The sequence below is a fragment of the Protopterus annectens genome, chromosome 8.part0 (assembly GCF_019279795.1).
Source record: "Protopterus annectens isolate FY-2018-M chromosome 8.part0, PAN1.0, whole genome shotgun sequence".
NCBI classification, from domain to species: domain Eukaryota; kingdom Metazoa; phylum Chordata; order Ceratodontiformes; family Protopteridae; genus Protopterus; species Protopterus annectens.
The window spans coordinates 252852495-252874892 of record NC_056741.1 but is presented as its reverse complement, the minus strand read 5'-3'; the positions used below and the strand labels follow the sequence as shown (position 1 = coordinate 252874892).

At 42.6% G+C, this 22398-nt stretch overlaps 1 protein-coding gene across 3 annotated transcripts in view; it reads left to right on the top strand.

The window, feature by feature from the left end:
* CREB3L4 (cAMP responsive element binding protein 3 like 4) overlaps positions 1 to 22398 on the top strand; it is a 467239-nt gene that overhangs the window by 328450 nt on the left and 116391 nt on the right. For all 3 annotated transcript variants that reach the window (XM_044079730.1, XM_044079731.1, XM_044079732.1), the window contains exon 6: positions 5110 to 5216. In XM_044079730.1, coding sequence (XP_043935665.1) covers positions 5110 to 5216 — 107 coding nt within the window. The remainder of the gene's footprint in view (positions 1 to 5109; positions 5217 to 22398) is intronic.

The following is a 22398-nucleotide window of genomic DNA, read 5'->3' as shown; positions in this document are numbered from 1 at the left end:
TGCAGTAATATTATCCCTAAGAATTTAGTTTCACATGGGCTTAAATCCTGCTATTTTCAGGGACTTCTCTGAAACTAATTTTCTGCAACTGAGTGATGACTTAATGAATTTTATATTTTCTCCACCCCAAGTAAACTCCACAGCTAGAGCTGTTGTGTGTACAACTGACTTTTACTTCCTCCTCATCTGTTCCCATCCACCACAAATACAGTGCCAAATTTAAAAACAAGCCCCTTTGTTGGACCCCACACCAAAACTCTGAAGTGCCATTAGTGACTTCAGAAGCATAAATAAAGAACAAGGCAAAGCATCAAAACTGGTGAGGCAAAATATAAACTCAACATCACTGCAGTATCCAAAGACAGCCACAGGACATCCTATAACTATGTCTGGACTCTTAATGACAGTACTTGACATTACACTAAGCTTATATTCAGTACCACTATCCAGTCTGACCCCAAGTCAGTTACCAATATACTAGTTAAGCTCAAACTTCTCCATGATTGCCTACAGTCTTCTGTCTCATGGCATCCATTCAGTACCATCCCCTATAATAATTTCTGTTCAGGTCCTAGAAGTCTTCTGTAAAACTAAGGATGCTAGCACTGTGGGCCTGGGGGAGCATACTGAGATAGTTTGTTGTCAGTATGAAGTACTGCCTCATCAACCCCCTTATAAAGCACCCCCACTGCCCAGCTTACCCATGTGTGCTAACCCTTCCCGTGTCCCTGCCCCTAAATGTACACATTACGTTGCAAAAAACATTTTCCTAACAGTACCATTACCAAGATGACAATTGATATAAATTTTATGTTTCAGTTGTATGATATAGGGTATTTTTATCTGGACAGAATTATTGGATTCAATACTGAGTTTTCATTTTTTGTGTTTTGTGTTTTTTTAAAAGATATTTTGAGGTACGATAATTAATTTTATTGTTGGATATAGAAATATATGTATGCGTGTGTGTGTATATGTGTGTGCGTATATATATATATATATATATATATATATATATATATATATATACATACACATATCTATATATAAAAATGGGTCCCTATCAGTTGATCGAGTTTTCAGAAAACTCGAACTCCATATGGTCGAGACCATATGATCGAGTTTTTGAAAACTCGAAGCTTTTGAATAAAGATTGCGGTACAGCAAGGAACGGCAAATTTACCCTTTTCCTCACTGTAGTGCCATCTTGGAGTTGATGTATATAATTTGCAGGGGGTGTGGAGGGCACAGCCCCCTACATGGGGTGCAGGGGGGGCTTGCCTTGGTTCAAAAACTTAAAAAAAAAGATACGTTTTTTTTTTTCTTAATGTCAATAATCTGACAGACCGATATATATTTGTGTAGAGATATGTCATATATATATATATATATATATATATATATATATATAGATATATATATATATATATATATATGTGTGTGTGTGTGTGTGTGTGTAGGTCTAATTCACTTGACCTAAATTTCATATGACCGACACCCAATTGACATAAATTTCATTTGACCTAAAACTGATTTGACTGACTTCCATTTCACCGACATGTAAGACATAGACTTTTTGTGGGTTTTCCTTCATCTGTGACTTGTTTTCTGATAAAAGACTTGTTTTCTGATAAAAGAAGTACTGTAACTTATAGTACTGACTCTTAGAATTCCGATAGTCATGTAGAAAGTAGTGTTGTAGTGTTTCTAAATGTGGGTTTTTCTATTTACATTTTTATGGGAAGTATCTAAAGTAATTTGGCGAATGTTTTGTGCATTCCCAATAGGTGGCAGCGTGTAGAGTACTGTAAGGCAAGTTAAAGGTATATGCCCTTTTCCCCACTGTATTGCGATCCTGGAGTTAGTATATATAATTGGGGGGGGGGGGGTGAGAGGCACCCCCCCCACTTAGTTTGTTTGTACATTGTCCCGTTTCTGTTGAGGGTTAGTAAGTAGTTTCTAAGTTCTGGAAAGGGTTAGTTATTGGTGTTCTAAGTATGCTTGTCTATGGTTTAAGATTTAGTATGTTGCAATTCAGCATTGTAAGCTGTCGGTGAAAATGCACTTTCGCTAAAGTAATTTCAACAAAGTATGGTTCGATGAACCATACTATTGACAAAACAAATAAGACCCATATATATATATATACACACACACCCATACATCTACATAAATAAGTATATATATATATATATATATATATATATATATATATATATATATATATATATATATATATATATATACATGCATACACACACACACACACACACACATATACACATGCGTACATATATATTTAGTATCTCTAGGTTGTACAGACTTGGTGAAGAGGATTAAACTCTCATTTTCTGTTCTCTCCACTTCATGTACCCTTACTTCAAACACATGGGCTAAAGCAAGCTGTGATGTTCTGTAATGTTGACAACTCAAGAAAGCAGTCTTATAAGGTTTGCCAAAGGACTGCACAATATAAACACTAGTGCTTTCATTAGAAGATGATTTTTTTCATGACCTCAATGTACCAGTAATGTGATAACTTGTGTGATGTACAAAATTAATTTTGGGTATTGGTGACAGAAGATTAGATTGATAACTAAGCTTACTTGTCATGCAGTGGTAAGTTTTAGTTAGTATATTAATAAAAAATCAGCAAGCAAAAAGTCGTGGTTCCAAAAAGTTTTACTGAAGCACAGACACGTACAAGGCTTAAAGCGCTTTTCGTTTGCACTAAAGCAAACTTCTTCACAAGACCATGTAACTAAAAAAACGCCACATTTTAAAATACATCACTGCTTACATCACAGGTAATAATTACTGTGTGAAAAACAACTTAAAGCTATAGAATGTTAAAAGACAATTGGATATAAAACTAATACCATAATACTAATTGTCTCAGGTATAACCTTCATGAGATTCAGAAACTTTAAAAACCAAGATACAAAAAAACAATAAAGCAATGTAAATATAGTATAATGTGATAGACTGTTATATAATATTGTACCAGTATAAATGTAAATATAGCTATAAATATATAAATATAAATATAGATATAAATATAAATGTATCACACTAGTTGGACCACCTGTTTTGGATACAACTACCCAATACAATTCTATGATATTCTAAACCATTATGAACAAACTATGTATATATATATGTGAACAAAGCTATGATGGCAAGGAATACATCACACGTAAACTACACTGTGAACAAAAGCCATATTATCTACAAAAGCTGTATGCAATTAATAAAGGGAAGTTAGAAAACGCATTAGCGAAACATATACTATCTTACCCTAATCACATTTTTACTTTTATGGCGATAGATCAAATAGTTCCATCCATAAGAGGTAATCTGATGCCATCCCTATTGGAAGAATTAGAACTGGGATGGCAAATAAGACTTGAGGCATGCAAACCCCCCGGGTTTGAATGATTTGTGTTCCATCAGTTGTATTTTAAAGAACAAAAGCTTTTGTAGATAATATGGCTTTTGTTCACAGTGTAGTTTACGTGTGATGTATTCCTTGCCATCATAGCTTTGTTCACATATATATACATAGTTTGTTCATAATGGTTTAGAATATCATAGAATTGTATGGCGGTTTTTTAGTTGCATGGTCTTCTGAAAAAGTTTGCTGTAGTGCAAACGAAAAGCGCTTTAAGCCTTGTACGTGTCTGTGTTTCAGTAAAACTTTTTGGAACCACGACTTTTTGCTTGCTGATTTTTCTGTTTATCAGTTTTCTGGATGTTTGATTATTCTTAGTATATTAATAAGTCAGAACAGAACTTAAGAACATTAATTAACCTTCTGAAGAATTCGTAAAATTAGATCAGGATCAGATCCTTCACTAAGACCATATAAATTATTCATTACCAGATCTTGGTTACCAATTATCCTGTAAAGTAGTTCTGTTATTTCAATCAGGGCATGACTTTAACCCCCCCCCCCCAACACACACACACACACACACACACACACACACACACACACACACACACACACACACACACAACTGGAAGTTCCATGCCATGGAAGGAAAATCTGCATGGCACCTGATTTTAAATCCATCTTGGATTCTGTGATATCTCTAGTAGAAATGGGTTATCCCACCTTGTGTATCTTGTGACTTCCCATTTACCTCTGTTTTTCTATCCACTTGTTTTTACAGTGTAAAATCTGATCTTTACTATAGCTCACACGTGCTTTTACTTGTGTGATATGTGCTTACAGTATTGCAAAATCACAAAAACTTCCTTCCACAACAAATCACAACTCATTGTTTCCTTACAAAAAAGTATCAGGCTTGAGCTCCCTAAACAACACAGAGCAAATAAAAGCCTATCGCCCCACTTTGTTTTATACAGACTTCCATGGAGTGCCATCTGCCCTGCCTACAAGCCAGCAAATGTCCCTCCTGTGGTTAGTCTCCTACACATCTGCAAAACTGGTACTGCCGCAAATACCCACTGAGTAAACCAGAATAAAGAAATCATCAACTGACCATAGAGTAACAGTCGCCTTTACCTCAAGTGTCATCTGTAAGCCTTACCATCCCCCCTCAACACACACACACACACACACACACACACACACACACACACACACACACACACACACACACACACACACTAGTCACACTCACACTCAGATGTTTTAGTGTCTTAATATCTGCTTAAATTTCCTTCACTCCCCTCCAATGATTTTCAGTACACTCTGACTGCAAGAGGGTTGTAATTTATGTAGCACTATCTGAATATCAAAGCAGAGGGAGAGATGAAATACAACACCAAGTGTTGCAGGGACGTATGTATATAATTGCCTAATCATGCAAATATGGAACCCTTGTAAGGCGCTTGCTGTTCTCTGACTTCCTTTTGCAACTTTGGTCTCTTCAGGGTTAGCACTACTGATTTTTAGCATATTGGACCATTTATTGTGCTATTATAGTGAACTAACATGCCTCTGCAGTATTCTAGAAGCTCATAGGAATAATATAGATATATAAAAGTGACAGAACGAATCAGTGGTAACTGAGACTTTGATGGTTTGGTAAGCTTTTGGATTTTGATGACTGCTAGCCTTTTATCATTGTTATTTTAAAGGCAGAGGAGCGAATATTGAAGAAAGTTCGTCGGAAGATCAGAAACAAGCAGTCTGCTCAGGACAGCAGACGACGAAAGAAAGAGTATATTGATGGACTAGAGAGCAGGTCAGTGGCTTTGCTGTTTTTAGCAGTGCTTGCTTATTTTTATGAAAGTAATCGGTTGCTGATCACTGTTTGCTGCTGATCGAATTCCTGCAGAATGAGTTCATCCTTGTTGTGATCTTATATCATCTCATTACTGTTCTGTTTGACTTTAAGTATTATATGCCTTTATAATTGAATGTTTCACATGCTTCCATAGCCTGGAAGCATACTGAGTATTTTTTGATATACTGTTTATTTATTTTTTCTTAACCAGATAGGTAAATTGGTCAGCAGATCCTTTTCAGCCATGGCTCAGTCAACTATGTTGGTACAAAACATACAAGGCATATAAGTCAAGAAAAACATATGGTTCAAGCAAATAATTGCAGTAAATTAACAATAAAACTGTTGTCAGCATATGACTGCATTACGTACATATTTAGATTGGGATGGATTTATCATAGAAGAAAAATGTGTGCCACTGTGGCAAAGCAAGCCAAAATGTGCATGATTACCATACATTTGTCTAATTACATATTTAGAAGTGGTTATTTTGTTTAAAAAAAACAATGCTGTCATTAACATTTTAAGCATTAAATAAGACTTGACAGCTTTGTACCTTTCTTTTCCAGAAGAAAGGCATTCTTTAGTTTTGATAAAAAAACTTCTAGTTTTATCAGCCACAGAGGTTGTGTAAATGTTAAGCCATGCATCTGATGTTGTTCTTTTCATTCTTCCTCAAAGAATGGGTTACAGATACGATCCTCGGATTCGACTCGGCCGCATACTTCAGAGTTTGGATCCAGTTCTCAAGCTGCTCCCTCTACCCATAATGGCCTAATTCATTCCCTGCACACCAGGTCTCATTTAATGCATTCGTGCACAGATGTGGGATCCTTCTCTCATAGAGTTTGCTGTTATTCTTGTTGCTTCAGCAAGTAATGAAAGTTTATTTTCCTTTTATCTAATTTGTTTCTGTTCTTTGTTAAACTTCCCTCTTAGTTGTTCAGACTTTCTGTGCCAGACTTCCCATTTTTTTGCGGATGTTTTGTCTTTTTCTCTCCCTCCTCTTGTCTTTCCTGCCGTATTCAACAGGGTAATTCTTTTCACCTTTGGTAGTATTCCCCCTTTTGGTGTGTGTGTGTGTGTGTGTGTGTGTGTCTATATATATATATATATATATATATATATATATAAATATCTATATATATCTATATAAATAAAAAGTCTATTCTTCTCTAATTTTTTTTCTATAGTTTTTTTAATATCATGGCCAACTAAACAATGGGTTTTAAAAAATGCAGTTCTTGTAGGCATAAAATCTCTAACTTGAATGCCCACAAGGAGTACTGCTTGGGGCTAGCTCCTTTAAATACAAACTATCCAGTCAGTGCAGTTTTTAATTCTTGAGCCATAGCTGACAAGACAAACTGATTATCAGAGATTTGCTTCCTCTCTCATCTTCCTCATCTTCAGGTGCTCAAACCCCCAGTAAGTTGTCAAAAGCTCCTTTGGAGCACAGGAAGCGGCCCACTCCGAAGTCTCCCAAGACAAAGTTGCTAAATCTCCCCTAGGCTCCAAGCTCTTTATGCAGCTCTGAAAGAAGCACTCCAGACCTCAGTCAACCACCTCATCCATCAGGTCCTCCAGGAGTCTCTCTCTCTCTGAAGTGGACATGGATAGGATGATGCTAAAGTTCCTCAGAGCTAAATTTCAGATGGGGGTTATCTTGGCTCCATCCCCTGTTGACTGTGTGAGTCTTCCTGCCACTGCTCACACAGTCTTATCTCCTTCTCCTTTCCATCCTTTGGTTTTGGAACCACAGGATCTGACAGCTCTGATAGTTCGTGTGTCAGATCCAAAGAGAATTACTTCTTTGATTTTGACAGTATCCCTGACCAGTTCTGTTGCTGTTCCTTCAGATCAGTGGGGCCAGATTCTACTCCGGTGACATAATATCTATTCCTGCCCCTTGGATCCTTGGTACTGGATGGCTCAGGTCCAGTTTCCTCCTCCAGGCATGGATTGGGTCACAGTCATGATCCACCCTTACTGGAACACTTGGCTGTGGTGCGGGTGACCATGTCTTCTCTGGGTTCATCTGCCTTTGAGGTTGTGGAAAAGGGCTTTTTCCTCACTCTGGAGATATGGTCTGTCACCCCTTGGATCCTTCTCCCTCTCCTATTTGGTTCCAACTTCTGAATCCATCAGACCTATTCCACAGGGGCAGCCAGTTCCACCTAGCTTCCAGTCTGTTCCCATGGAGGAACTCCCTCTCTTTTCTGATACCTCCCCCAACATCCCCCCGAGGAGGTCCATCGGAAGAGAATGTGCAAGAAGAGGCACATAGACTCCCTATTGGAATCTCTTTCTGAAGATACTGATTTTGAGGAAGGAGAAGGGTCCCCCAGATCACCACCTGATGATGTGTCCTTTGGAGATATATGACAGATCCTTAAACAAAAAGGTGGTTGCTTTTCCGATAATCCTTCTCCCAAGGAGTCAGTATTTCTGGAGGCTTTTGGTTTTGGCCCATCTACATCTTGGGTGACCACCCCCCTACCCAGCGGATGATCTTATTGATCTGGTCTCTCGCTGGCATGGAAGGAGCCGGATTCCATTGAGCCAGTACCACGTTGCCCGAACAAGTTCTTGTACCTGCTAAAAGATAAGCCCCACTGAAACAAAAGGAGTCCATGTAGATGCAGTGGGGTGGTGGCAGTCACTAAAAAACAGCTAGTAGAGCAGAGCTCTTCTGTCCACCCATCTAACAGAGTGTCTAGGGTGCTAGATAGATTCAGAAAAGTGTCTAGGACACTGGATAGATTCAGAAAGCGAGTTTTTGCCCCAGCAGCCTGTGATCTGAGGTCCCTGAACTATCTGACATGCTTTACAAGGCTGCAGAGAGATTTGACCAAAGGAGTGGCAAATTCTCTCTCTCTGAGTCCATGTCTGCAGAAGATTTCAAAAGATCATCTACTCAGCTGGCCACTCTTTTGTCAATTTCCACTGCTTCCATGAGGTTGATCTCTCATGCAGCAGAAGGTGCCTTACGGGTGGCCATTTCAGGTATTGCCTTAAGGAGACATGCCTGGATGAGGCTATGTGACTTTGTGGAGCCTTTTAATGTGTCATTCATCAGTGCTCCCTTTTAATGGAACTACTTTGTTTGGTTCTTGTATGAAAGAAATGTTTACCCTCGGCAAGCAAGAAGGAAAGACCCTGTCTGCTGTGGGAATCACGTTTTCTACCCCTCAACAACCTTTCACTAGAAATTAGAGAGGTGGTAAGAAAATGTGGTTCCGCAAATCTCAGGGAACTTTCCAGGATTCATATGGAGGCAACCCCTTCAGAGGCAGAGGATACAGTTCTAATGGTAGACGTCTCCTTTGAGGTAGAGGAGGCCTGTAAAATCAGGGTTTCTGAGATTCCTTCCTGGAGAGACCCTTTCAACGCTCCTGAAGTGCTGCCCACCTCTGGAGACAGTTGGGGGACACTTGTTCTTGCACTCAGACACCTGGACTGCTATAATAAAAGATTCCGAAGTGCTAAAAAATAATATCAAGAGGTTACTTCATACCATTTTCCCAGCCCCGAATCTCCAAAAGAAAGAAGCTTCCCAACATTCCGTCTAGTCAGAGGAACATGCAGCACAAGAAGTTCAAATGCTACTAGACAAAAGAATTATCCAGGAGGTCCCACCAGACCAAACAGGATTCAGAACTTACTCATGTTTTTATTTAGTGCCCAAAAGACAGGGGACCTAAGACTATTTTGGATCTAAGCAAACTAAATCAGTTTGTGAAAAAGTAAAAGTTCCTAATGGTCACAGTCCAGCCCATTCTGCTGTTTCTATGCAAGGGCGATTGGATGTGCTCCTTAGATCTTCAGGGTGCTGACTTTTTAGGGAACATGAGCTAAATACTTGGCTAGGCTTATAAGGGCCTCTGGACCAGTAGCCTAGTGTCCTCCTATGAACCTAATCAAAATAGACATGCACTCCCAGAGACACTTGCACTTTCAACTGGGAGCCAGTCATTACCATTTCAGAGCCCTGCCCTTTGCACTCAACGCAGCCCCCAGAGTGTTTACCAAATGCATGGCAATGATGGCAGCTCACTTGAGAGTGAAAGGATTCCAAGTGTTCCCTCTTCTGCTTAATGTCACATTTGATACCTTGTTTTTGGTAGATTTCTGACTATCTTCTTCCACTATTCTTCCAGTCCTGATTCTTACCTCTTGCCCTCCAGCTGTGTTCTACATGCCCCAGCCTGTCCTGATTCTTTCTTGTCACATTCCACTTCCCCCCTATCTGCCACACTGTCCTAGTTCTTGCTTTCTGTTCTCTATCTGTTCCCTGCCTGTTTCCCATGGTGCCAACCTGCTGCTCTCTCCGTCCTTCATGTGCCTCCTACTACTCATTCTGCCACTCTCCTCAATTGTCCTTTACCCTCCATGACTGCCTCAGCCTATGGTCCTGTTATTAACTTCCTCGGAGTTTTGGTTCCCACTTTCTGTCACATGGGTAACCATCAGAATAACAGTAAGTATTAATTCTGGAGTGTCAAACTAAAATTAAAAAAATAATTAAATGTTAAAACACAGTTGTGTAACACTGAGTACCACCCATTAAATCGTGCAGTGAATAAGTTAAAGTGAAGCTTCTTCCGACATCATTAATTATTTTGGCTCGTAAGTATCCATGCTGTAAACTATAATCCCTATCCTAAGCTTCTTTTATGAATGAATGAATAATGGCACATACAGTTTACTTGGCCAGTTACTCATTACATGTGCTCAACATATACACACCATAACGTAGTCTTGTATATTTTGTTAAAGAGTTCTAATAGGTGCAACTGTTTTTCATATTTGATTCCAGTTCTACTAGACTCTTAATTTTGCTAGCCTTGAATACAGTCTTAATGTTTATATATATTCCCCCCAGTATTTTAGCTTCACCATCACCTGGTAGGTGTCCCATCCTAGTATCTTCAGCCCTCACTCCCAGCTTTTCCACTCCAGAAGAGGCTACCAGGTGGGTTGGGATGGGGGATTACAGGAGGTTGGAGGTGGACAGGAGCAAGGCTACCTGCAGCATCATATAGGGCTTTTGATTTATGGTTTAGCCAACCCCTGGTATGCTGGGTGACACGGTCTAGGACTGGAATGAGAAGGATCTGCTCCTGCCTACACTGTTGCACTTCACTCGGTGACCTTTTTCTTCCTTGAAATTCCCAGTCATCACATCTGTGGTGTCACCAGTAGAGGGTGTGTCCTAAGTTCCCTAGCATGCTCCTGAATCCTCCTCCCACGTAAAGAGGTCCTCAGGCATTGCCACATTATTCCTCTTTTCCTGGCCTTCAGTCCCTCCATAACTAGGACCACTAACTGAACCCTGGTTTTCCAATTTGTAGTGAACAGTTTATCCCTCTGCACCACATATGTAATTGTAGCACACTGTATAGGAGATGCAAGGAAGTTATGTAGCAGCCAAATAAATGAAGCACATAGAATGCACCTGTAGGTAGATGTGTGAGTGTGTGAGTGTGTGTGTGAGTGTGTGTGTGAGTGTGTGTGTGAGTGTGTGTGTGAGTGTGTGTGTGTGAGTGTGTGTGAGTGTGTGTGTGAGTGTGTGTGTGAGTGTGTGTGTGAGTGTGTGTGAGTGTGTGTGTGAGTGTGTGAGTGTGTGAGTGTGTGAGTGTGTGAGTGTGTGAGTGTGTGAGTGTGTGAGTGTGTGAGTGTGTGAGTGTGAGTTTTTCAGTATATAGGCTCATACTTACTTAGGCCGTTGACCCACGAGGATCTTTAGAAGCCTAGCCCAACATTTCCATGCAGTTTGTTTAGTCTTTTGTAAGTGAAATACAGATAATCCCGAGACAGGCAGGATATTTACATTTTACCCCTATACCCGAAGGGGCAAGGATGATGAACCAGGTATGAATTTGTGGATGTTCTTAGTGTTTCACTATTGCAGTCATCACATTTGGGTTATCCCTGCCAGGGTAGCCCTCGGCCGGCCCGAATACCAGAGACTTAGTATTTCTGCGTCGGTTGCTGTCGCTTGAGGACTGACATCAGGTCATCAGTTGTATAAAGTTATGCAGCCGATGCCATTACATCAGGCTTTCTTGCCGTGGAGCCCGAAGCAGAAGCAGTTTTGCACGAGTGTTGGTCGGCCACTACCTGAGTTTTCATCTACCAAATTGAAGTTGAAGTCTTCTAAAGTTAAGTACCCCGTTGGGGATCCTTTTTTTCTTGCACTATCCTATGTCAGAAAAAGTTAATAATTGCCTTGCCTGTGGAAAGGAAATATTACACCAAGACTTCCAATCTTACTGCGTCACTTGTTTAGGCCTAGATCACGACATCCCCCGTTGTCGCTTCTGTGCTTTGTTCAATGCCAGAACTATCCATCGTCGGGCCCTTATTGTATCCAAATATTTTCGCTTACAGTCCTCGAATTCCGATATGGCTTCGGTAAGCCATCCGACAGCAGATCTTCCGAAAAAACATAAAGATAAAGACAGGGACAGACAGCACAGGTCCAAACCTACCAACGACGCTTCCGTTAAGCTAGTCGTCAGATGATGTCCTTCAAGGATGCATCTGCAGTCATAACAAATGGGTTGTCCTGTCGTCAGGCAGCCCCTCGGTCGGCCGGATTCCAAAGTCTGGGTCCGGCTTCGGCTGATGTCGCACTTCACCTGACGTCATCTCTGCTGGTCTTCGGGTATAAAGGCATCAGCCGACGCCATTTTCCTCAGTCTTTCTTGCCGTGTGGCGCCCGAAGCAGAAGCTGTTCGCAAGTGCCGGTCGGTCAGATCCAGAGTTTACTACTACCGAATACTACTTCGAAGACTTCTAAAAAGCTAAGTACCCCGTTGGGGACTCTTTCTTGCCTCAGCCGATGTCAGAAAAAGTAAATAACTGTTTAACTTGTGGGAAACAAATACCTCATAAAGATTTCCACTCGTACTGCCTACCTTGTTTAGGCCCAGACCACGACGTAGCAGCCTGTTTAGCCTGTGCTTCCTTCAACCGACGAACGCTTAGGCGTCGGTCGGAGTTTGCTGAACAGTTCTTCGGCTCAGATTTTGCGTACATTATGCCGTCGGATCCTCCGACTACCCAAATTGTTAAAAACGAAAGAAAAGACCGACACTCGCGGTCCGCGGTTTCGGCCGAAACCACAGTTAAGCAAGCCGCGAGTGTCTCGGTTTCGACCGAAACCGAGAAAACGGGTCAATCTTCAGCCGAATCCATGACTACTACTGAGGCTCCTGCTACCTCAGTTGAATCGGCCTCCGAAGTTTTGCCTACTACTGTGGTTCCTAGTGAATTATCAGACACCATCCCTTTGGATGTCTCTACCCCAGCACGTGGTGCTGCTAGGCCTCCTGCAGCCATGTCTATTAAGGCCTTTGCCAGGGCTAAAGCAGCCAAAACTGTTAAATCAGTGCCTGTTAAGACCCCCTCACATAGGCCCACTTCTAGTTCACAAATGCTTACTCTGGCAGAGGATTTAATCTCCTTAATTAGGGGATCCCAATCACACCCAGACAGGGCCTCTCAGCCTCCAGAAAAGAGACCTAGAGCAGAGCCCCCCCCGAGCCAGTGTCCTCTGATGATTCTTAGGATGACTCAGACATTACAGATCAGCCAGAGGCTCCTTTTTCTACTTATGAAGATTCCGATGCTGAAGAATCCATTCCATCTGCCTCTCCACCAGAGGAATTTTCCTTTGGGGAAACCTTACATGCCATGAGAGAACAGTTCCAATGGCAGGGACAAGATTTCTCAGATTCAAGAAAAAGGCTTAGGACCTTTCTGCACTTACCACAACATAGGCCCTTAGCTATACCTCCAGTTCTGCCTGTTGTGGATGATGCATTTAATGATGTTTGCACTGCTCCTGATACTTTACCTCCAGCCCCTGCTAAACCAGATAGATTTTACAGGGTGCCAGACACTCATCACCACCTGTACAAGGCCCCACTTGCAGATCCTGAGACGATATCCCAGGGGCCTAAAGCAGTAGCTTCGACCTCAGCAAAAAACCCTCTCCCTTCTGAAAGGGAATCCAGGTCCTTAGAGAGATGGGGGAAAAAAGTTTACACCTCTGCTACTCTCTCAGCTAGAGCTTTAAACTGTCAGTTTCATATGATCCAATACCAAGAGTTTATGCTTGACCAGTTAACTAAGAAGCTGTCCTCTGATGACTCCTTAGATAAGAAATATGTTTTAGAAATGGTGAATAACATTCAGCAGGTTAGTAACCATTCTTTAAAATGTGGCTATGATGCACTGGAGGCTTCATTTAGATCAGCCATGACTGGCACAGTGATAAGAAGGCATGCATGGTTGAAAGAACAGGTCTTGCCGGATCATGTTAAAGCAAAGCTGTTAGATGCTCCTATGGATAAGGCCAGTCTATTTGGTACCCTGCTCAGCAAGTAATGAAGAAAATGGAAGAGAAGGCAAAATCTGTACAAACAGTTAAGGATTTCTTACAGGTTCAGCCCCAAGGTTTAGCAGGAACTGGCCTGCCAAAATTGGTCCTTTCCAGACTCCTCAAAATCTCAGAGGCAGGAATAGACGCTCTAGAGGCAGAAATCAATCCAGAGGAGGTGCCTACAGAGGACGCCAGTGGCAAGGCAATAACCAGCGAGGCACAGACACAACCACTGCCACTGCAACAGGACAATCACAGTGACTTGGCTCTGACACCGCCTACCAGGGAGCAAATAGCAGCACCTTTAGGCGGAAAGTTAGCCTTATTTTCGAAAAATTGGCACTATATCACAAAAGACAAGTGGATTTTGCAAACCATAGACCAAGGCTACAGGTTTCACTTCCACACCTTACCAGTAAAAAGAGGAATGCCAAACCTACCTCCAAATCAAAAAACAGAAGCTCTAAAGCAGATAGCTCAATTAACAAAGATGAGAGCTGTGGAAAGAGTACCAATAACAGAACAGGGCAAAGGATTCTACTCCAGACTCTTCCTAGTACCAAGAAAAGAGAAAATTTGGAGACCTATTCTCGACCTGTCCGTTTTAAACACATACATCATTGTCCCAAAATTCAAAATGCTGACCCTACAGCAACTTCTTCCCATGCTGGGCAAGGAGTGTTGGCTGGTAACTCTAGATCTCAAGGAGGCATACCTGCACGTCCCCATACGACCAAATTGCAGAAGATACCTCAGATTTCTTGCAGGATCAGAGCATTATCAATTCTCAGCATTGCCCTTTGGCTTATCTACTGCGCCCAGAGTATTCACAAAATGCCTGGCATCAGTAATCGCTCATTGCAGGCTACAGGGAATCCAAATTTATCCATACCTGGACAACTGCCTGTTACAAGCGGACAACAAAAGCAAGCTGACAACAGATTTACAAAGAGTCATTTGCTTACTACAAGCCCTGGGATACACAGTCAATTTAAAAAAGTCAAGACTGATACCATCCCAGACAAGAACATTCTTGGGTGCGGAATTGGACACAGTAAAACAAATGGCATTCCTAACTGCAGAAAAACAAGAACAACTCCCTCTTTACTTCTTGGCATTAACAAAGCAGAACAAACTAACAGCAAGAAAAGTACTGCAGGCCTTGGGCTTCATGGCATCATGCATAATCCTGGTCCCCATGCCAGACTGCATATGAGAAAGCTACAGTGGTACCTAAAGAATTTATGGTCTCAACACAGGCACAGCTTAGAAACCGAAATCCCACTAATCCCATGCCTGAAACAAGAGTTCCTATGGTGGGCTCAAGCATGCCAGTCAAACCCAGGCTTGCCCTTCCACAACTTTCAAGCAAACCAAACCATCACAACGGACGCCTCAGACCTAGTCTGGGGCGCACATGTTGGACAAATGCATACAAGGATTGTGGACTCCAGACCAGCTGCACCTGCACATAAACCAAAAAGAAATGCTGGCAGTAAAACTAGCAATCCAGAAATTCAGACCATTCCTCAAAGAAGGCCATTTAATGATAAGGACAGACAACACCACAGTCATGTGGTACATCAACAAACAGGGAGGCACTCATTCATACCCCTATGCAGAATGACTCTGGACCTTTGGAATATGGCTCTGAGCTACAACATCCAGTTACAGGCAATATTTGTGCCGGGAAAAGAAAACACCCTAGCAGACATGTTAAGCAGAACCACCTCGGATGCTCACGAATGGATGCTACACCCGGACATCTTCAAGGCCATCACAAAGAAATGGGGAATGCCACAAATAGACCTATTCGCATCCCCACTCAATCACCAGCTCAAAAAATTCTGCACAAGGACATACCACCCACTTACATGGAAGGTGGACTCTCTATCCTTCAGTTGGAAAGGCCTGACAGCATATGCATTCCCACCTCTTCCTTTGATGCACAAGGTACTACTGAAAATCAAAGAGGAACGTCCAAGGATAATTCTGATAGCTCGAATTGGCCAAGACAACACTGGTATCCATTGCTGAGGAGCATGTCTCAGGGGAGAAGGTGGTGAATACGCCTGATGCCTTTGATGTTAACTCAGAACAATTACAACATCATGCACCCAAACCTAAAAACCTTGCAACTGACTGCCTGGAACATCACATAACAGCAACTAACCCAGACTTATCCCAAAGGGTTAAAGACATTATCCTTGAAGCCCGCAGACCTTCAACAAGAAGGAACTATGCAGGAAAATGGAAAAGGTTTGTCATTTGGAGTACTGAAAGAGGAAAAGATGTGTCGAACATAGATATTGCTAACATCCTGGAGTACTTGGCAGAGCTTCTACATACAGGTCTGTCCTATTCCTCCATCAAGATACATGCATCAGCTATTTCTGCAGAATACAGCCTCGATCCACCTGTCTTTTCGCATCCTCTACTCAGGCAGTTCCTCAGAGGGATCAAGAATGTAAAACCTCCTAGGAAACCACCATTGCCAGCATGGGACTTGAACTTTGTGCTAGAAAAATTGACACTTCCTCCATTTGAACCAGCAGCAACAGCAGATCTTCAACACCTATCATGGAAAACTGCTTTCCAACTGGCAATTACTTCAGCAAGGAGGGTTTCGGAACTACAGGCCTTAATGGCAGTACAGCCCTTCCTAATCTTCCATCAAGATAGAGTGTCCATGAGAACTAATCCTACATTTATGCCTAAGGTGGTATCCAGAGTGTCTTTAAACCAGGCAATCCACCTACCTACCTTCTTTCCCAAGCCACAGAACAGGGGGGAAAGACTGCTGCATACCTTGGATGTACATAGACAGTTACGCTACTACCTGGACAGAACCAAAAGTAACAGAAAAACTGACCAGCTTTTAGTAGCCTATGCAACAGGAAAGGAAGGAAAAGCAATTTCCAAACAGACAATCTCCAAATGGATAGGAAATTGCATAAGATTCTGTTACTCCTACCATGGAAAACCAATTCCACAGAACATAAGACCTCATTCTACAAGGGCTACAGCCACTACCACAGCTTTCTTACGAGGAGTGGCAACCAAGGACATTATTGAGGCGGCTACTTGGACCTCCGTGCATACATTTGCCAAGCATTATAATTTACCTCTATACTCTAGATCCCGAGCAGGGTTTGCCACTGCTGTATTGCAAGGGATCCTAACTACACCATAATTCTTCTTCCTCCTCCCTAGTTTGGCTATGGTATTCTACCCATTTGTTATGACTGCAGATGCATCCTTGAAGGACATAGTACAGTTTTGTACCTACCATAAATGTAGATGTCCGAACAGGATAGCATCTGCAGTCAGGATTACCCACCCTCCTTCCCTCTGTGGTACTCCTAGGGTATTTACCCTCCTAATAGCTAGCTGGGGGGGAGTCTCTTATGGTGTATTTGTTTGTATATATGTACATACATGCTTATTTTTTCTGTTTGCCTTCTACTATTTTGGAAACATTGGCATTTATCCAAAATTTAGCTTTCCAAGAGGGCAACTGGCATCTGGGGCAAGAAACACTGAGGAAAATGGCGTCGGCTGATGCCTTTATACCCGAAGACCAGCAGAGATGACGTCGGGTGAAGTGCGACATCAGCCGAAGCCGGACCCAGACTTTGGAATCCGGCCGACCGAGGGGCTGCCTGACGACAGGACAACCCATTTGTTATGACTGCAGATGCTATCCTGTTCGGACATCTACATTTATGGTAGGTACAAAACTGTACTTTCTTCGTGTTTCACTGTTACAGTCATTACATTTGGGTTATCTGCTTGCAGTTTCCCTCAGTCGGCCTGATTAACAAAGTCTTGGGTCCTGCGTCGGTTGCTGTCCCTTCTTCCTTGATGTCAGGTCGTCAGGGGTATAAAACATGCAGCCGACGCCATTACATCAGTCTTTCTTGCTGTACGGTGCCCGAAGCAGAAACAGTTCGCAAGTGCGGGTCGGCTGACTCGGATATTTTGCAGTCACCCTAATGATAATGGACATCAGCTGGGTATAACAACCCTGTGTTTCTTATGCTTAGTCAAACACTCTGCTTATGCTATGCTGAAGAGGTCATAACAAGGCCGAAATATGCATATCCATAGCTAGTGGGGTTTGGCTTTATTGGCCTGAAATTGTCCATTAAAACGACTTCAAATGTAAAAGTCATGGGCAGTCAGAATTGCCATATAGCTGAAACACCTGATGTTCATAAGGGTCATTTGCATATTTATCCCATGTGCCTCTGTTACAGGAGGTTTGGGAGGTCACTCATTGGAAGTTCTAGCTTGGCTGGAGTTTTCATTTAGTTTTTTTCTGATTGGTATTTTCAAGTTTCAGAACCGAAGTCTTCAACTAAAGCTAAGTACCCCGTTGGGGAAACATTTTCTTGCTCCTTACCGATGTCAGTAAAAGTTAATAATTGCATTACTTGTGGAAAGCAAATACCTCATAAAGATTTTCATTCGTACTGTATTCCTTGCCTAGGCCCTGACCACGACGTACCTTGCTGTCGGTTTTGTGCTTTATTTAATCAGCGCACTATCTGTCGTTGGTATATTTTTGCCTCTAAATATTTCGGTTCTCGGTTTAATTATCCAGAAATGTCGTCGGTTAGCCATCCAACAACTGGGATTTCGAAAAAACGCAAAGATAAAGACAGAGACAGGCTGCTGAGGTCCAAAACTGCCGATGACGCTTCTCCTAAGCCAGTCGCCAGTTTGCTGGTACTCAGTGAGACGCTTTTGCTGCCCCTGATACCCGCTACTTCTGATTCCCAGGCCTCTACTGAGACCCATTCGGAGTCCGTTATGCCGCGAGATGCTTCAACTATGGAACCCGCGGATGTCTCTACCTTGGATGGGTCCAGAGCCACTGTGCAGGCACCGTCTTCTGAGGGTGTATTCAGGCCTACAGACTTGCATATTAAACCGATGCCTCCTTCTTCATTTAGGCCTAAATCTTGAACCATGCCTAAAAAACCGACGCCCAGGCCGCATTCTCAGGCCTTTATGTCTAAAAAACAAATGCTAAGAATGGCTGAAGATCTTATAACTCTAATCAGGGGAAGCCAACCTCCCCCTTCTAAGAGACCTAGGACTGAAGTTGTTTATGAATCTTCTGACCAGGATTCTGATTTTTCTGATTCTTCTGATGATCTGGATTTGCCCTTATCTACTTATGAGGATTCTGATGCAGAGGACTGTATTCCCTCTGCTTCCCCTCCAGAGGATATTTCTTTTGGTGAAACCTTACATACTCTAAGGGAGCATTTCCACTGGGAAAGCCAGGATTTTTCTGATTCAAAAAAGAGGCTTAGGGATTTCTTACTCCTGCCTCAGCATAGGCCTTTAGCTATTCCTCCTGTACTAGACATTGTTGATGATGCTTTTTCGGAACCTAGTTTGGTCCCGATTCTTTGCCTCCTGCTCCCAGAAAACCCTAACAGATGTTACAGGGTTCCTGATCCTCACAAGTTTCTTTTTAAAAATCATATTGCGGATCCAGAGACTATTTCACAGTGACCCAATGGCATTAAGGCTCCTACTGCTAAAAATACTACCCCTTCTGATAGAGACTCCATGGTGCTGGATAGATGGGGTAAGAAGGTTTACACTTCTGCAACCTTGGCCATTAGGGCTTTAAACTGCCAGTTTCATATGTTAAAGTATCAGCAACATGTTATTGGATTGCTTAAACAGAAAATGATGTTGATTCCTGATTGTTTGTAAAATAAAGAATTACAGGATTTAATGCATTCTGCTGAACAGGTTGGAAAACATACTTTGCAATGTGGATTTGATTCATTAGAGACCTCTTGCAGGGCTGCTGTTACTGGGTCTGTGCTCAGAAGGCATGCTTGGCTTAAGGAGCACTCTTTGCCTGATCATGTTAAAGCTAAATTGTTGGATGCTCCTGTAAATCAGGACCGCCTGTTTGGCAACAAGGCTGAGGAAGTTCTTAAAAAGATGGAAGATAAAGCTAAATCTATGCAAACTGTTTGATTTCTTACAAGTTCAGCCTTCTAGATTTAGTAGTCACTGGCCCTCTAAGAATTGGTCCTTTCCAGCCCTTCCAGGTCTTCTCAAGCCAAACCCAGATTCAGCAGAAACTCCAGGTTTCAGTCCCAGGGGACACACAAGACTAAGCAGTGGGGGGTTTCCGCACCCAAATCAGGGCGTAGTAAGACCCCCCCCCCCCCCCCCATGGAAAACTGTCTCAATGACTTGCTTTCAAAACTTCCAAGCACTTCCCAACTGAATGCCCCTTTAGGCGGAAAGATTGGTCTGCAGGCCAAAAACTGGGAACTCATTACCCAGGACAAATGGGTTTTAAATATAGTGTCCCAAGGATACAGATTTCACTTCCACACCTTACCAACACCAAGCGGGTGGCCAGTTCTACCCCCAAATCAGTGGGCAGAGGCCCAGAATCAAGTACTCTCTCTCTTAAGCATGGGGGCTATTCAGTTGGTACCAGAAGAGGAAAAGGGGCAAGGTTTCTATTCGAGACTTTTTCTGGTACCCAGAAAAGGCAATACATGGTGTCCTATCCTGGACCTTTCTACTCTAAATACCTTTCTGGTGATTCCAAAATTCAAGATGTTGAGTCTTCACCAGCTGCTTCCTATGCTAGGCAAAGATGCATGGTTGGCAACACTAGACTTAAAAGAAGCATACCTGCACATCCCTATCAGGGAGTCTTGCAGAAGATACATATGCTTCAAAGCAGGCTACATGCACCATCAGTTCTCTTCACTCCTCTTTGGCTTATTTACTGCGCCCAGGGTATTCACAAAGTGCCTAGCTCCAGTCATTGCATTCTGCAGGCAAAGAAATATTCAAATATATCCATATCCGGACGATTGTCTAATTCAGGCAGAAAGCCAGGACATACTTTTGAATCATCTGGTCTTTGTTCAAAGGGTACTGACTTGTCTGGGGTACACCATAAACGAAAATAAATCACACCTGGTACCCTGTCAACAAATTATATTCCTGGGAGAAAGCTTGAATACAACTTCCCAGAAGACTTCCTCACACCAGAGAAACGGACTCATTTGACAACCTACTTCACACAAGTGGCCACAAAAACCCAGTTATCTGCAAGGCAAATACTGCAAGCCTTGGGGTTCGTGGCCTCCTGCATTCTTCTAATTCCATATGCAAGGCTGCATATGAGGAAACTGCAATGGTATCTCAAAATCCTATGGTGTCAGCATTCACAGGATCTAGAAGCTATGATTCCTGTCATACCTTGCCTACTCCTAGAGTTCCTTTGGTGGGCAGAGGCCTGCCACCAAAACAAGGGACTACCATTCACACTACCCCCTGCTACCCAAACCTTAACAACAGACGCATCAGACTATGCATGGGGGGCTCACCTGGTAGGGAAGTGCATTCAGGGCAAATGGAACCCAAGTCATATGCACCTACACATAAATCAAAAGGAAATGGTAGCTGTACAGAATGCTCTGACAGCCTTCAAGGACCACATTCTTCCAGGACAACTAATGATAAAGACGGACAACACCATGGTCATGTGGTACATAAACAAGCAGGGGGGTACACACTCTTACCCCCACTGCAGACTAGCCATGGCATTGTGGAACACAGCCTTGAGCTACCACGTGAATCTACAAGCTCAATTCCTGCCAGGAAAACTAAATACACTGGCAGGTGGACTAAGTAGAAACCTCATGGACCCACATGAGTGGAAACTGGAACCAAGGATTTTCAACATGTTGACAAGCAAATGGGGGAGCCCAGATATAGACCTGTTTGCCTCCCCCCAGAACCATCAATTGGGCAAATTTTGAACAAGGATTCCCCACAAACTAGCTTGGAAAGTGGATGCTCTATCCTTCAGCTGGAAAAACCAGTTTATGCCTTTCCTCCTCTGCCTCTGCTCTCCAAGGTACTACTAAAGATCAAACAGGACAAGCCAAGGATGATTTTAATTGCACCAGACTGGCCATGCCAACACTGGTACCCCCTCCTGCACAGTGTGTCATGCTTGGCCCCATGGCACCTGCCTGACTCCTTCCCTGTTGTCTCAGCAGGAGAACCAGATTCTGCACCCTCAGCTGCAAACCCTGAACCTAACAGCCTGGCTAATTACCTAATCTCTCTTTACCACCCCTCAGTAAATCAGTGATGGATATCATTTTAGAGGCTAGGAGGCCTAGTACTAGGAAATCTTATGCTGCAAAATGGAAAAGATTTTGTACCTGGAACCAATGTTAAGGGTTGAGCGCAGCAGTGCCTAATTTACCTCAGATTCTACAATATTTGACTGAGTTGCTTCATAAGGGCTTGTCTTTTTCCTCCATCAAAATTCATGCCTCAGCCATTTCAGCTCATTATAGCACAGAGCCTCCCCTCTTCTGTCACCCACTGCTCAAGCAGTTCCTCAGAGGGGCCAAGAATTTAAGGCCACCCAGGAGAGCTCCATCTCCAGCCTGGGACCTTAACTTGTCTTGGAGAAACTCACTCTTCCTCCTTTCGAGCCAGCTGCTACAGAAGATTTAAAATTCCTTTCCTGGAAAACAGCTTTCCTTTTAGCAATCACTTCTGCAAGAAAGGTATCTGAGTTACAGGCCCTTATGGCAGTGGAGCCTTTCATCATCTTTCATGCGGACAGGGTGTCTGTCAGAACCAATCCCTCCTTCATGCCCAAGGTGGTATCCAGTGTGGCTCATAATCAGTCCATTCATTTGCCTACCTTCTTTCCTAACCCACAGA